Raw genomic sequence first — 13,070 nt, 5'->3', positions numbered from 1 at the left:
AGCACAAAGAAAGAGGAAGATTCTGAACTGGGTCTTAGAGCTCAGTATTATTTAATAGTATGTGTGTGGCACATAGTAGGTGTTTAAGTTGGCGGGGGGGGATGCTATTAGAAGGTGTTTTTTTTTTCATGTGATTTCTCAAGTGGACCTTTTATATGTTATCTGAAGTCTTAGTTTCTTCAAGTTTTGTGTTAGTTTACAAAACCTTTATTCCTTTTTGGTGATAAAAGACAGGTGTAGTCAATTGTGGCCCTTTCTTTTCTAAAATAATGTATGCTTTTTCCCCCGACTATAAAAATTATGCTTATTGTAGAAATTTTGAGAAGTCTAGTAAAGCTTAAAGAAAATAAAAATCTTTTATCCCTACTACCTAGGGAATAAACACTGTAAACCTTGTGATGTATTTTGTGTTTCCTCTGTGCTTCTATAAGCACACATAAATATTGTATGTACAGTAGTTGAGAGCATACCATAAATAATTTTCTGTCTTGCTCTTTTCCCTTAACACTGTGACACTTTCCTGTGTCATTACAAATTCTAAATAAGCTTCATCTGAAATAAATTATATTGTACCTACTGTGTGCCAGGCACCGTTAGCACTTGACACGTATTAGCTGTGGCTGTACTTGGAGTCGAGCGTTTATGTTGTTTCCAGGGTTGTAGCTTTTCTTTTTGTCTTTAAAAAATATTTTTTAAGATTTATTTATTTTTGAAAGGGGGAGAGACAGAGCACGAGTGGGGGAGGGGTAGAGAGAGAGGGACACACAGAATCCGAAGCAGGCTCCAGGCTCTGAGCTATCAGCACAGAGCCTGATGTGGGGGTCGAACCCAGGACCGTGAGATCATGACCTGAGCCAAAGTCAGACACTTAACTGACTGAGCCACCCAGACACCCCAGGGTTACAGCTTTTCTGACAAACCCCCTCAAAAGGGTTTTTATAGCCCTGATGTTCATTTAAAAATGCTGTTTATACAAAATGAAAATCTGAAAAGTGTGACACGTTGTCCCAAGGGGGGTTAGTTGTAGGTCTTAGTAAGAATCCTCATAAATGAAAGGGCTGGATTCTGAGGACACGTTGTCAGATGCCTGTGTCTTTGTAGCACCCGGGACTGCAGTGAACATCCTGTTTTCAAAAGAAGGCTGTGGGTGTAGGGAGAAAAGCTGCCTTTGACACAGAACTCAAGCCTGGACATTTCCACGTGTGGCCTCTGCCAGGCATGCTGGGGCCTCTGGGTTGAGGTGGCCTGTTGTGTTGGGCAGGCAGAGCCTCTTAGTACTTCCACCTCGGTGGCAGAAGGGACACATCCCATGGCCTTTTCCTTCTTCGGGTTTCCAGAGCACTCCTGATGTTCTCCCCACTGGGGTCTCAGACCAGACAGACCACTTCTCACTACTGATACTCAGTGTGGGGTTTCCATGAGAGGCTCATAGATGGTTCTCTTTAAAAGAGGTCCCGGGGCACCTGGGTGGCTCAGTGGGTGACTGTTCGACTTTGGCTCAGGTCATGATCTCGTGGTTCTGGAGTTAGAGTCCCACATCAAGCTCTCTACTGTCAGCACAGAGCCTGCTTGGGATCCTCCGTCCCCTCTCTCCCTCTCTGCCCTCCCCCACCCACAGACATGTATGCACGCGCTCTTGCTCTCAAAAAGAAAAAAAATTTGTTAATAAAATAAATAAAAGAGGTCCTGTGGTTAAAGAAGCCTGGGAAGTGCTAGATAAATAAGGTTAAATAGATTTACTTAATGCAGAATTTGTTATAATTTCACAAGTCTGTTTGTATGCTATGATCTTTGTGAGTCTCCAAGATGAGATTGCACTGTTTCTCACCCATACTTGTCTGTGGAGCCCCCTTCCTCTGGAGTACCCTATAGGTTTGAGGTCTTACGGAACCCGGTTTAGGTACTACCAACCTAGTGAAATGAAGTCCCAGAGGCTCCGTCAGGTCTGGGCTACCCGCCTCATCTTCATTTCTGAGTGGTCTCAGAAGTGGCCCTGTCAGAATGGAGACTCTGTCTTTAAAATGAACTGTGGGGCCCATCCGATCCCACGTTTCTCACTCTATGCAAGTGTGAGTATGCCGGACAGGTCACTGAATTTCTGAAATCAAAGACTTTTTCCAGACCATCTCCAGGGGTCTGGGTATATAGCTCACTGAACATGAGGCCTGAAATATCTTTTTCTGCAATCGAATGAACAAATGCAGAAGGGAAAGATATGCCGGACCCAGTGGAACTGGTGTGAGGAGTAGCGGCCCGTTCAGTGTTGTAACGAGACCCTGTAGAGCCCTCCTGGGACGCACTTGCTCTCCTGACCAGGGCAGGAGGGCATGCCCTTACTCCTTGGCATCACGTTAGCCTGGCTCTCCCCTGGCCTGCAGGACCCCGTGGAAGATAGCAGTCTCTATCTTTCTCCACGTTTCAGAGAAGACCTCTGGACTTCCTTCACCTTTTGTTTTACAGAAGAGGACGTGGAGAACTTTGACGTGACCAACTTGTCTCAGGACGTGCTTCGAAGCATTGAAGCCGACAGCTTTTGGTGCATGAGCAAGCTGCTAGATGGGATCCAGGTGAGCTGGCTCTGCCCATGCGGGCTGCCCGGGCCCAGGGCCTCCCTGCAGGCCTGTGAGCGCCTCACTGCCCCTCTGCGTCAGCCAGTCCCCCCGCCCAGCATGGCTCTTCCTCGCTCTGGCCCACCCATCCTTACCTCTCTCCTTGGCCTTACAGCTTTCCAAAGGCAGCGGCCTGGCGTCCTCTGGAGTCTAACAAAGTCTCCATGTTGGCCCGCTCTGTCGTCAGAGTGCGCCGCTCCTTGCTACCACATACCCCGAGCCCCGTGGTGTTTCGTCCACAGGGCAGGGCTCCGTCGGGGTTGCCCCACCCCCCGCTGTTCTGTAGACCCCCGGCACCCGCTGTGGAAAACCAGCCTGTGCTTCTAAATGTGTTTCAGTGGACTCGAGAGCGGTAGCACGCCTTTGGAGTCCCTGTTCATCCCGGGCTCTGGGTCATTTGCAGGATAACTACACCTTTGCACAACCAGGGATCCAGAAGAAGGTCAAGGCGCTGGAAGAGCTTGTCAGCCGGATTGATGGTAGGTTGGAGGACGAAGAATTCTCTTGCAGTAACACAGTACGATTCTGACACAAGCCAGTTGTGCTGGTGGGGCCTCTCCTCTGCCCCCTTCCTTGCCACGACCCTGTCCGAGTCATCTTTGTGCTGTTGGCATACCCGCGTCTCCCGCCTGTCAGCAGGAAGGGGAGGCGAGAAGTCTGCAGGTCCCTCAGGTTCTGTTTTCCACTTTGTTTTCTGTCACCAAGTTCTGTCCATTCTCTTTAGCATCTCTCTTCATATTCACCCTTTTTTTTTTCTTTTGTCCAACCCTTCCTCCCTTTTTCTTCTCTTCAGATTCGCCCTTCTCCATTTCCCTAGCCACAGCTCTGATCCAGCCATGCCTGGATTTCTACAGCCTCCTCCCAGAAGGACTTGCCTCCCCTGTACTCTTTCCTCGGCCAAGCCTTCTGTCACACAACCTCATCTCTCCAGAACACCATCCTGGTTCCGTCCCTCTCCTGCTCTGAAGCCTCCTGTGGCTTCTAGCATCAGGCTGCACGCTGACCTTGTCCTTCAGGTGGTGATGCCATTTGGAATTCCTGGGCTTGGTTCAGGATCCTTAAGTCTGGCTTGAGGAGGAGGATCTGACAGGCCTTTCCGGAGCTCTCCATGACCGGTTTGGGCTGGGGCGGGGGACGAGAAGTGAGACATGACTCTTCCCGACACAGAAGGTCCCTGAGGAGCAAGAGCCCTACAGTAATCCCTTGGCTCTGGCTTGGATCATGGAATGTTAGAAAAGGCAATTTGGGAAGCCCTGCCCTTGACTGATGAAGAAACGGAGGCCCAGAAAGAGAGGTCAGAATTAAGTTTCATGAGGGGCGCCTGGGTGGCTTAGTCGGTTAAGCGTCCGACTTTCGCTTAGGTCATGATCTCACGGTTCGTGGGTTCGAGCCCCGCGTCGGGCTCTGTGCTGACTGCCAGCTCAGAGCCTGGAGCCTGTTTCAGTCTGTGACTCCCTCTCTCTCTGACCCTCCCCTGCTCACGCTGTCTCTCTCTCCTAGAAATAAATAAAACATTAAAAAAAAAAATTAAAAAAAAAAAAAAGAATTAAGTTTCATGAAGATAGCCTAGAGCCTCACAGCAAGGTCTTCTGTTAAGTGGGCTCTCTAGCCCCATTTACATTGTAAAGCTTTTTTAGGATTCTACCAGACACTACACAGCTAATAAACTTCATTTCCTGGCTTTCTGTGTGGATTTTGTGGCTCACCAAAGCATCGCCTTCCCCCGCCCCATACAAAAACTGCTGATCTTTCTCCTTCCACTGCTTCTCTCTTCTTGAAAACCTTCCCTGATTTGTGCCACTCACTCCAGCTTCCTTTCACTACAAGATTGCAGTCTTCCTGCCTTGTTTGCTGATTTACAGTTGTTTCCGACACGGCATCTGTAGGCTGTTTTTTTCCCTCTTTGTCTTCTTGCCCTGACCCAGCCGTGAGAGCACAGGGCCAACATTCAGCCTCTCGTATTCCTCATCCTTCCGCCCACAAGGTTGTGGTTTCTGCCACTGTCTGCCCTCCCCTTGTTTTTCCTGCTCTCGCAAATAGTACTTTACGTTAGTGGATTTGTAAAGGTGCATATCTGTGTTATTCCATTGAGTCATGGAAGTAATACACGTTATTATAATTAAGACAATTCGGAGAAACATGCAATAAAAGTAAACAGCCTCCCCCCTCCTTAAATCCTATTCCCCAGGAATAACCCTTGTTATTAGTTATTCTTTCAAAAAAGTGCATGTCTTACGTATTCACCACATGCCAGGTGCTGCTGTAAGCACTTTTGTCTTCTCATTTTCTCCTCCTCCGAACCTTCTGAGGTATGAATGCTTATTTGCATTTTCTAGATTAGGAAACCGAGGAGGATAATAATTTTTGTTAATGCGGTTAAGCACTATTTAAAGGGCTGTCGTGTAGAACAGGGATCAGGTTTGTTTGGGGTTGTTCCAGAATACCACACAAACACCAAGGGTGGGAGTCAGGAAAGGAGCTAGTTTCTATTGAAAACAGCCAAGCACTTTCTGGTGCGTCACTTAATACATCAGTGGGAGAGGCTGCCCTTGGTGGAGGCAGTGAACCTCTTTCTCTGGCAGTGTCGAAGTCCCTGCTGGCTGCCATCTGTCAGGGCTGCTGAGGAGGAAGTCCTCACTGGCGGGAGGATGGCCAAGGTGACCCCCATGGTTCTTTTCCATTCTGGCTCCTTCTCTGAAGAATAATGGGGTCAAGCAGTCTAGTGAACCTCACGTCTGCTGCTTTCTGGCCAGAGTAGCCCTGTGAGGGAAGAAAGGTACCCGGAGCATCACCATGGATGTTAAAATGGTTTTACCATGTGTGGGACCAGGTTAGCCGTGCAGTGTGGCTGTGAGATGGTAGAATCAAACGTAAAGGACAGTCAGATGCCAGTTTGGCCCTTCTGTTCCTGGATTCCCCAGGAGACGGGGGAGGGAGGAGGAGGAGGTAGAAACTGCTTTTTGGCTCATGTGACCCTGTCATGTGACAGGGTCCAGTCTCCTAGGTTGTGGTCTTGGGGCCAATGACACTTTCTGTTTCAGAGCAGGTACATAATCACTTCAGGAGGTACGAGGTCGAATACCTACAGTTTGCCTTTCGTTGGATGAACAACCTGCTCATGCGGGAGCTTCCCCTTCGCTGCACCATCCGCCTCTGGGACACATACCAGGTATGAGGGGCTCGGCCCTGTCCGTGCCAGGCTGTCCTGAGGCCCCCAGCTCCCTGCCCTGCTGCAGTGTAGCTGCTCAGAACCTCCACCTTCTTTCTGCTTCTGTGTCTGCCTTAGCCTCATGGGCAGGGCCTCTCTGTGTGCCCAGCTGTGAAGAGGGTGCCTTCTGTGCTCCCACCGTGCAAGAGGGCCGGAGCCGAGAGGACTAGAGCCAGCTCCTTACCATATTGGAGACCTAACTGTTCTTTCCCTTCCCAGTCTGAACCGGAAGGGTTCTCCCACTTTCATCTCTACGTGTGTGCAGCCTTCTTGATCAAGTGGAGAAAAGAGATCTTGGATGAGGAGGACTTTCAGGTGAGTGGCCGGGGGCTCATCCTGGGCCGGGATGAGCATCAGAGTGGGAGCTGCCCCGTCAGTGGGGCTGCTCAGATAGAAGGCGCCACAGCAGGGACCTGGCCGAGAGGAGGAAGGCAGACAGTGCTCAGACGAGGTTGCCTCTTCTAGTTGGCAGAATGGCCAAGTCAGTGAGCCCCAGGGTTCTTCAGTACGGAAAGGGTCTTGGGCCACCTGAGTAACTGAGTCAGTTAAGCCTCTGACTCTTGAACTCAGCTCAGGTCATGATCTCACAGTTTGTGGGAGCAAGCCCGGAGTTGGGCTCTGCACTGGTGGCACCAAGCCTCCTTGGGATTCTCTCTTTCTATCTCTCTCAAAATAAATAAATAAGCTTATACATACATACATATGTATATAAGAGAGAGAGAATAAAAAAGAATAATTATATATAAATGAATTATATTTATATGTTATATATTATATATATTATATACTTTTAAGTATATAATATATTTAAGGCTGCACACACGTAGAGATTTCTTTTCATGCCAGAAAGGCTGTAGAGCAGCTAGGCAGGCCTAAGCGATGTCTCATTCATTCATTGACGAGCATTTGCTGCATGCCCGCCCTGTGCTAGGCACTGGTGGCCCAGACGCCCCGGAAAAATGTTCTGTAAGTAGAGCAGGATAAAGGGATTATTAGGTGGTAGGGAAGGGATAGTTTGCAATTTCAAATACAGTAGGATAGTCTCACTGAGAAGGTGACGTTTGAGCAAAGGCTTGGGGAAGGTGAGAGAGGGAGTCATGGACATGTCGGGGACGACTGTCCAAGCAGAGGGGACAGTGGTATGCTCAGGCTACTTAAGGACTCATGGTGGTGGCCAGTGTGGCCTGGAGCAGAGTGGTCCAGGGGCAGAGTAGGAAGAGGTGAGGCCAGAGAAGCACAGGGACCTAGATCACAGAGGACTTTGTAGGTACTGTAAACTTTGGCTTTTACTCTCAGTGGAAGGGGAGTCGTAAGAGGGTCTTAAGCAGAGGAGGGCCACTCTGGCTTCTATGTAAACTGTAGGTGTGGACCAAGGTGGAGACAGGGAGCCCGCCCAACTGGCTGTTAGGATCCTCCAGGTGAGAAAGGAGGGTGGCTTGGACCCGGATGGCGGATGGCACCAGTGGAGCTGTGACAAGTGGGCAGGTCTTGCTTAATATTTTGTAAATAGAGCCAAGAGGATTTCCCGATGCGTTGGTTATAGACCAGGACAGAGAGGGATGAGTCTGGATGACTCCGTTCATGAGATGGGTCTAGGAGGAGCAGGCTTATGGAGGTATTTCAGTTCAGTTTTGGGCATGTCGAATTGGAAATGCCATTAGTCACCCAAATGGAGATCTAGAGTAGGCAAAAAAATCTTAGGAGCTGGAGCTGGAGAAGGAGAGAGCCCGGACACATGTGTAGGAGTGTTCAACTAGCTGGTCCTTAAAGCCGGGACAGTAGAGGAGTGAGTGTGGACGGAAGAGGGAAGAGGCTGGGCACTGAGCCCTGGCACACCTCCCCGGGGGTGGGCTGGCGGGGAGAGGTGGACAGAGCAAAGGAGGCAGAGGGGCCGGCTGGGGAGGGTGGGGCGTCCGGGAAGCCTTGGCCAGGGAACGTGAAGAAGACCGAAGGGCACATGGTGGGCAGTGGAAAGCCAGGCAGCTGCTCCAGGAGGTCCGGGAGAGGGGGATGGGGAGTCGGGGTCAAGGAGACAGATCTTGAGGCCTGCAGTCTGCAGACACAAAGGCCTGGAGGTTGCTCATGGTCATTATCTCTGGGGGCAGCAGTGGGCTTTTCTTTTTCTGCTTTGCACATTTCTCAACTGAGGGGTTTCCTTTCTCTTTCTTCCTTTCTTTTTTAATGGGCATAAAGCTCTTTTAAAAGCAAGGGGGAAAAGCCAAAGAAGGTCAAATGTTCTTCTGCATTCTAACTAATAACAGAGGTGTTCTCAAGAGCAGCAGCACCTCTCTGTGTGAGCCCTGAGCCGGACCTCTCTGTAATTGGTGTTAGGTGGTTAAAGAACAGAAGTCTCTTCAGCAGATAGAAAGACAGGACCGTGCTTGCCCAAGTATGGGCTTTGGAAGGCAAAGGAGGGAGTGGGCTTCTGTGAGCAGGCACTGGCTGTGGTGCCTAGGCCACCGCAGCTGACGAGGAGACACGGCTTCTGCCAACGGGCAGCATATGTGACATCCCAGGATGGATGAGCACACGGGGGCCGGGTTGGCCGCGTGCTGGGGTGAGCCATCAATTTTGATAATGTGGTTGAGGTAGAGCAGGATATCGAGAGCATGAAGCCTAATTTAGTTATCATGAGCCAGGCTCAGAGGCTTTGTCAGATGTGATAAAAGTGCTTCCCAGATTAGCTCGGGGAGGTGGAGGTGATTCCTGGAATGGCTGTTAGCGATTCACAACCCTGGCAGAATACAGAGCCACACCGGCCTGCGACTTTAAACCATGTTAGACTTAGACATGTTCTTTCCTGGGTTGCACATTCGATTCTCTGATGGATTTGAGGGCTTTCTGCAGTAACCCATAGGATGGCAATAAGGATCTGTGCCTGCTGCTGTATTAACACCTCGACGAGCCTGCTCGAGGAGTGTCCCCTCTTTCTCTTAGACAAAATAGAATGGTCAGTTAAACTGGATAATCCTCAGAGTTCCTCCCAGCCCCACAGTCCCATAATTTTTTGGCTAAGAAAGGAAACCGTGCGCCTGGCTGTATTAAGATCGACGGGCAGTGTCCCTTAGGAGACAGACGTGTGGCGCAGGTACGAGTGCATGGTGCGAGGTTGTGAGCCACCATGACCTGTGCAGAGAAGGGAGGCGTGCATAGCCTGACTGCTGAAGGGCCACCTGTGCTTAAGTCACTGCAGAGGAAGCTTGGTAAATGAATACAGGCACCCCGGAAAGCCAAGCTGGCCCAGCCTAGACGAGAGAAGTTTTAGGGCCAAGCAGCTGCAGCAACTTGAAGAAAAATTAGGTGAAATGACTGCAGAAATAAAAGAGAGTTGTAGTGGTTTCAGCAGCCTGGCCCTTTGTCACCCTTGGAGACTGGGAAGAGCCCCCAGTAGGGGGGGGGGGGCTCAGGGGGAAGCAGAGACCCTCCTTCTAAAGTTGGGGACTATGCAGAATAGTACAGTGGTAAAGCCATGGTCCGTGGAGCCAGACTGCCTGGGCTCAGATCTGAGCTCTGCTGCCTTTCTAGGGCTGCAGCTGTAAGCAAGTAACTTGACTCTGTAGGCCTCAGTTTTCTTACCTATAAAATGGGGGTGAGTACCTACCTCTAGGGCTGTTATGAGGATTAAATCGTTAATACGTGTGAAGCGGTTAGAATGGCGTACCTGGGCTAGAGCCTCAGAACAGGGTGCTCATTATCATTAACATTGTTTCCTGAAATGCACTCCCAAGTCTGAGAAGCCGTGAAGACAAGTTTTAGGAACCCAGGTCTCTAAGTGGTGTGGAACTTACCAGAGTAAACCGTGCTAGGCCAGCCGCGGAGAGAGCTGCCAAACTAGATGAACAAACAGGACTGGGGGCGGTAGGGGGCAGTGTTGCTGGGGCAGAGGGCAGTGTCCCAGCTGTAGTGGAAGCCCCCGGAAGGAAGGGCGCCTGCTTCTCCTTGGCTGAGCAGGTATCTGGGCTCATGCTGCCTGGGAGAGGCGCCCCAGAGAGAGGCCCCCCAGAGCTGAGGACAGGAGGATCACTTGAAGAGGTTTCCTTACTGAGACCTCTGATCAGAGCGAGGGAGCCTCAGACAGTGTGTGCACAGGCACTGTGGGGCACAGTGGCCTGTCCTCTGAGCTGTGGGCTGCTCGGAATGGGAGATTCTAACAGGGCTGGGCTGAGGCTTTTTCGTTGTATGGGGGCCCTCGGCCATCCTGGCCCTCAGCCTGGCCCGGTGTGATGGAATAATGATGATAATACAGGGTGAAGTTTACAACCTTGTTTTTATAGGTCCAAACAGTCAGATGTTGCGTTTCATAAGATTCCACCTAATAACTAAGTAAGTCTTAGCACTTGTAATGTTCCAGGCATAATCTAAGTGCTTATTTGTGTTGGGGCACCTGGGTGGCTCAGTCAGTTAAATGTATGACTTTAGCTCAAGTCATGATCTCACATTAGTGAGTTTGAGCCCCAAATCAGGCTCAGTGCTAATGGTACGGAGCCTGCGTGGGATTCTCTCTCCCTCTCCCCCTCCTCCTCCTTCTGTCTCTGACCCTTCCCTGTGCACGCTCACTCTGTCTCTCTCTCAGAATAAATATATAAACTAAAAAATAAATTTTGAGGGGCGCCTGGGTGGCTCAGTCCGTTAAGCGTCCAACTTCGGCTCAGGTCATGATCTCACAGTTCGTGTGTTTGAGCCCCGCGTCGGGCTCTGTGCTGACAGCTAGCTCAGAGCCTGGAGCCTGTTTCAGATTCTGTATCACCCTCTCTCTCTGACCCTCCCCTGCTCACACTGTCTCTCTCTCCCAGAAATAAAAACATTTAAAAAAATTTTTAAAATATAAAAAATTTTGAAAGCTCTTAAAATAAATAATAAATAAATAATGAATAAATAAATGCTTATTTGCATTTAATTCATTTAATCCTTGCAATAGTCCCATAGAGTACATCATAATAACTACCCCCATTTTATACATGAGCAAACTGAGTCACAGCGAGAGCAAGTAACTAGCTCAAGCTCACCAGGGAGTAAGCGGTGGACCCCCAGACTCACTCCCCACACTTGGACTGTGCTCTGTTGCCTCTGACGGGGGCCTGGCCAGACACCTCCTGGGGCACTTGAGCTGAACTCCAGGATCCCAGGCCAGGCTCTTCCTCCTCCCCGTGCTCCCACCCCTCCTCCCCCCTCGCCCTTTCCAGGGCTTCCCCTGCCCTCTAGTGCCTCATCTTTCATTGCTAATTGCTCGCAGGCTTTCTTCTCACAAAGTAAATGTTTAACAAAAAATTGGTTGTTTTAAAACTGAAAAAGAAATCCTCCAAGGTCCTCTTTTTGATTCTTGCTCCTGGGTTTTTCTCCTTCTCCTGCGGGAAGGGCCTTCAACTTCCTCATTCCCGTCCTCGCCCTCCTTCCCCGGGGGAAGCCCCCTGCGCTTGTCTCTGTGGGAAGGTGGGGTCCGAAAGACCACCACACCTGGAGGCAGCAGGGAGTTCTGGGCTCTGGTACAAACTGCTGGGGCCCCGAGCGAGGGAGGGGTGTTCTGGGCCTCCGTCCCCGGAAGTCCTGGAGCCCCGCCCAGGCCCTGAGAGCCTCAGGGCTTAGGAGCCACTGACACTCTGGAGGCTGAAGGTCAGACTCAGGAGGGGCCGGGGAGGAGGGACTCCCCTCAAACCAGGTTTTTAAAGTATCCTCTCTCTTTTACTTTGCAATAATTTTTAGACCTACACAATGTTGCAAAAATAGTAGAGTTCCCAAATAGCCTCCCCATATTCATGTAATGGTTACATCTTCTGTTCCATACTGTAATGAACCAACCAGGAAGTTCAGGTCAATAAAATATTAGTAATCTACAGACTTTATTTAAGTTTTTTTTTTTTTTAAGTTTTTTTTTTTTAATGTTTTATTTTTATTTCTAGGAGGGAGAGAGAGAGAGACAGACAGCGTGAGCAAGGGAGGGTCAGAGAGAGAGGGAGTCCCAGACTGAAACAGGCTCCAGGCCCTGAGCTGGCAGTCAGCACAGAGCCCGACGCGGGGCTCGAACCCACGAACCGCGAGATCATGACCTAAGCGAAAGTCGGACGCTTAACCGACTAAGCCACCCAGGCGCCCCAGACTTTATTTAAGTTTTACCAGTGTTCCCAATAATGTCCTTTTCTGCACCAGGATCCAATTCAGGATCCTAATCTGGAACAATTCCTCAGTCTTCGTCTTCCATGACCAAATTTTCAAAACTTTCAAATACTGATTTGTTATTTTATAGAATGTCCTTTAATTTGGGGTTGTCTCATGCTTTCTTATGATGAAGTCGAGGGTCCTGCCTTTTGGGGAAGAAACCACAGAGGTGATGCTCATGCTTGACGAGGTGTGTGAAGGTCATTCCTGCTGCCCTTGATCCCCTGACTTCGGTGGGTCTCCCAGGCTTCTCCACTGTAAAGTTACTACTTTCCCCTCCATCATTAGGAAGCATCTTTTGCAGAGACGCTTTGAGACTATGGAATTCTGCTGTTTCTCATCATTATCTCGCCCGCTATTTTAACATTCATGAAAGGTTCTTGCCTGTAACACAGTCATTACTGTGATGTTTGCCTAATGGTGATTCTCTATTTTCACTGCTTCTTTTGGGGGCGCCTGGGTGGCTCAATCGGTTAAGCCTCCAACTCCTGATTTTGGCTCAGGTCATGACTCCTGGTTCGTGGGTTCGAGCCCCGAACAGGCTCTGTGCTGACAGCCAGCTCGGAGCCTGGAGCCTGCTTCAGATTCTGTGTCTCCCCCTCTCTCTGACCCTCCCCTGCTCACGCTGTCTCTCTTTCTCTCTCTCTCTCAGAAATAAATTTTAAAAATTAATTTTAAAAATTCACTGCTGCTTCTGTATTTATTTTTTGCTATTCCACTCTAAGGGAGAGCTGTCCCTTCTCTCCCATTTATGTATTCAAGTATCCATTCATATCAGTATAGACTCACAGGTATTTATTTCATGGGTTAGCTGACACTGTCGTTATTTTGCTGTTCAGGTTGTCACAGCTTTGGCCCTTGGGTTCTCCTTCAAGTTGTCTCCTGTGTCTTTTTGATCCTATCATTTTTACATTTTTTTTTAATGTTTTTTTTTATTTCTAGGGGGGAGAGAGAGAGAGAGAGAGAGAGACAGCATGAGCAGGGGAGGGTCAGAGAGAGAGGGAGTCACAGACTGAAACAGGCTCCAGGCTCTGAGCTGGCAGTCAGCACAGAGCCCGACGCGGGGCTCGATCCCACGAACCGCGAGATCATGACCTAGG

The 13,070-nt window shown here is 49.7% G+C and overlaps 1 protein-coding gene across 2 annotated transcripts in view; it reads left to right on the top strand.

The window, feature by feature from the left end:
• Window positions 1-13,070, top strand: part of TBC1D22B (TBC1 domain family member 22B) — a 78,170-nt gene that overhangs the window by 51,272 nt on the left and 13,828 nt on the right. The window contains exons 9-12 of one of the 2 annotated variants that reach the window (XM_039235323.1): window positions 2,461-2,567; window positions 3,013-3,088; window positions 5,651-5,778; window positions 6,037-6,132. In XM_039235323.1, coding sequence (XP_039091254.1) covers window positions 2,461-2,567; window positions 3,013-3,088; window positions 5,651-5,778; window positions 6,037-6,132 — 407 coding nt within the window. The remainder of the gene's footprint in view (window positions 1-2,460; window positions 2,568-3,012; window positions 3,089-5,650; window positions 5,779-6,036; window positions 6,133-13,070) is intronic. The other variant, XM_039235324.1, reaches the window with a different exon arrangement.

Source organism: Hyaena hyaena, unplaced genomic scaffold (genome assembly GCF_003009895.1).
Source record: "Hyaena hyaena isolate Hyena2069 unplaced genomic scaffold, ASM300989v1 scaffold_96, whole genome shotgun sequence".
Classification (NCBI taxonomy): Eukaryota; Metazoa; Chordata; class Mammalia; order Carnivora; family Hyaenidae; genus Hyaena; species Hyaena hyaena.
Note: the sequence above shows the minus strand (reverse complement) of the source record. Positions and strands in the feature narration are given on the sequence as shown.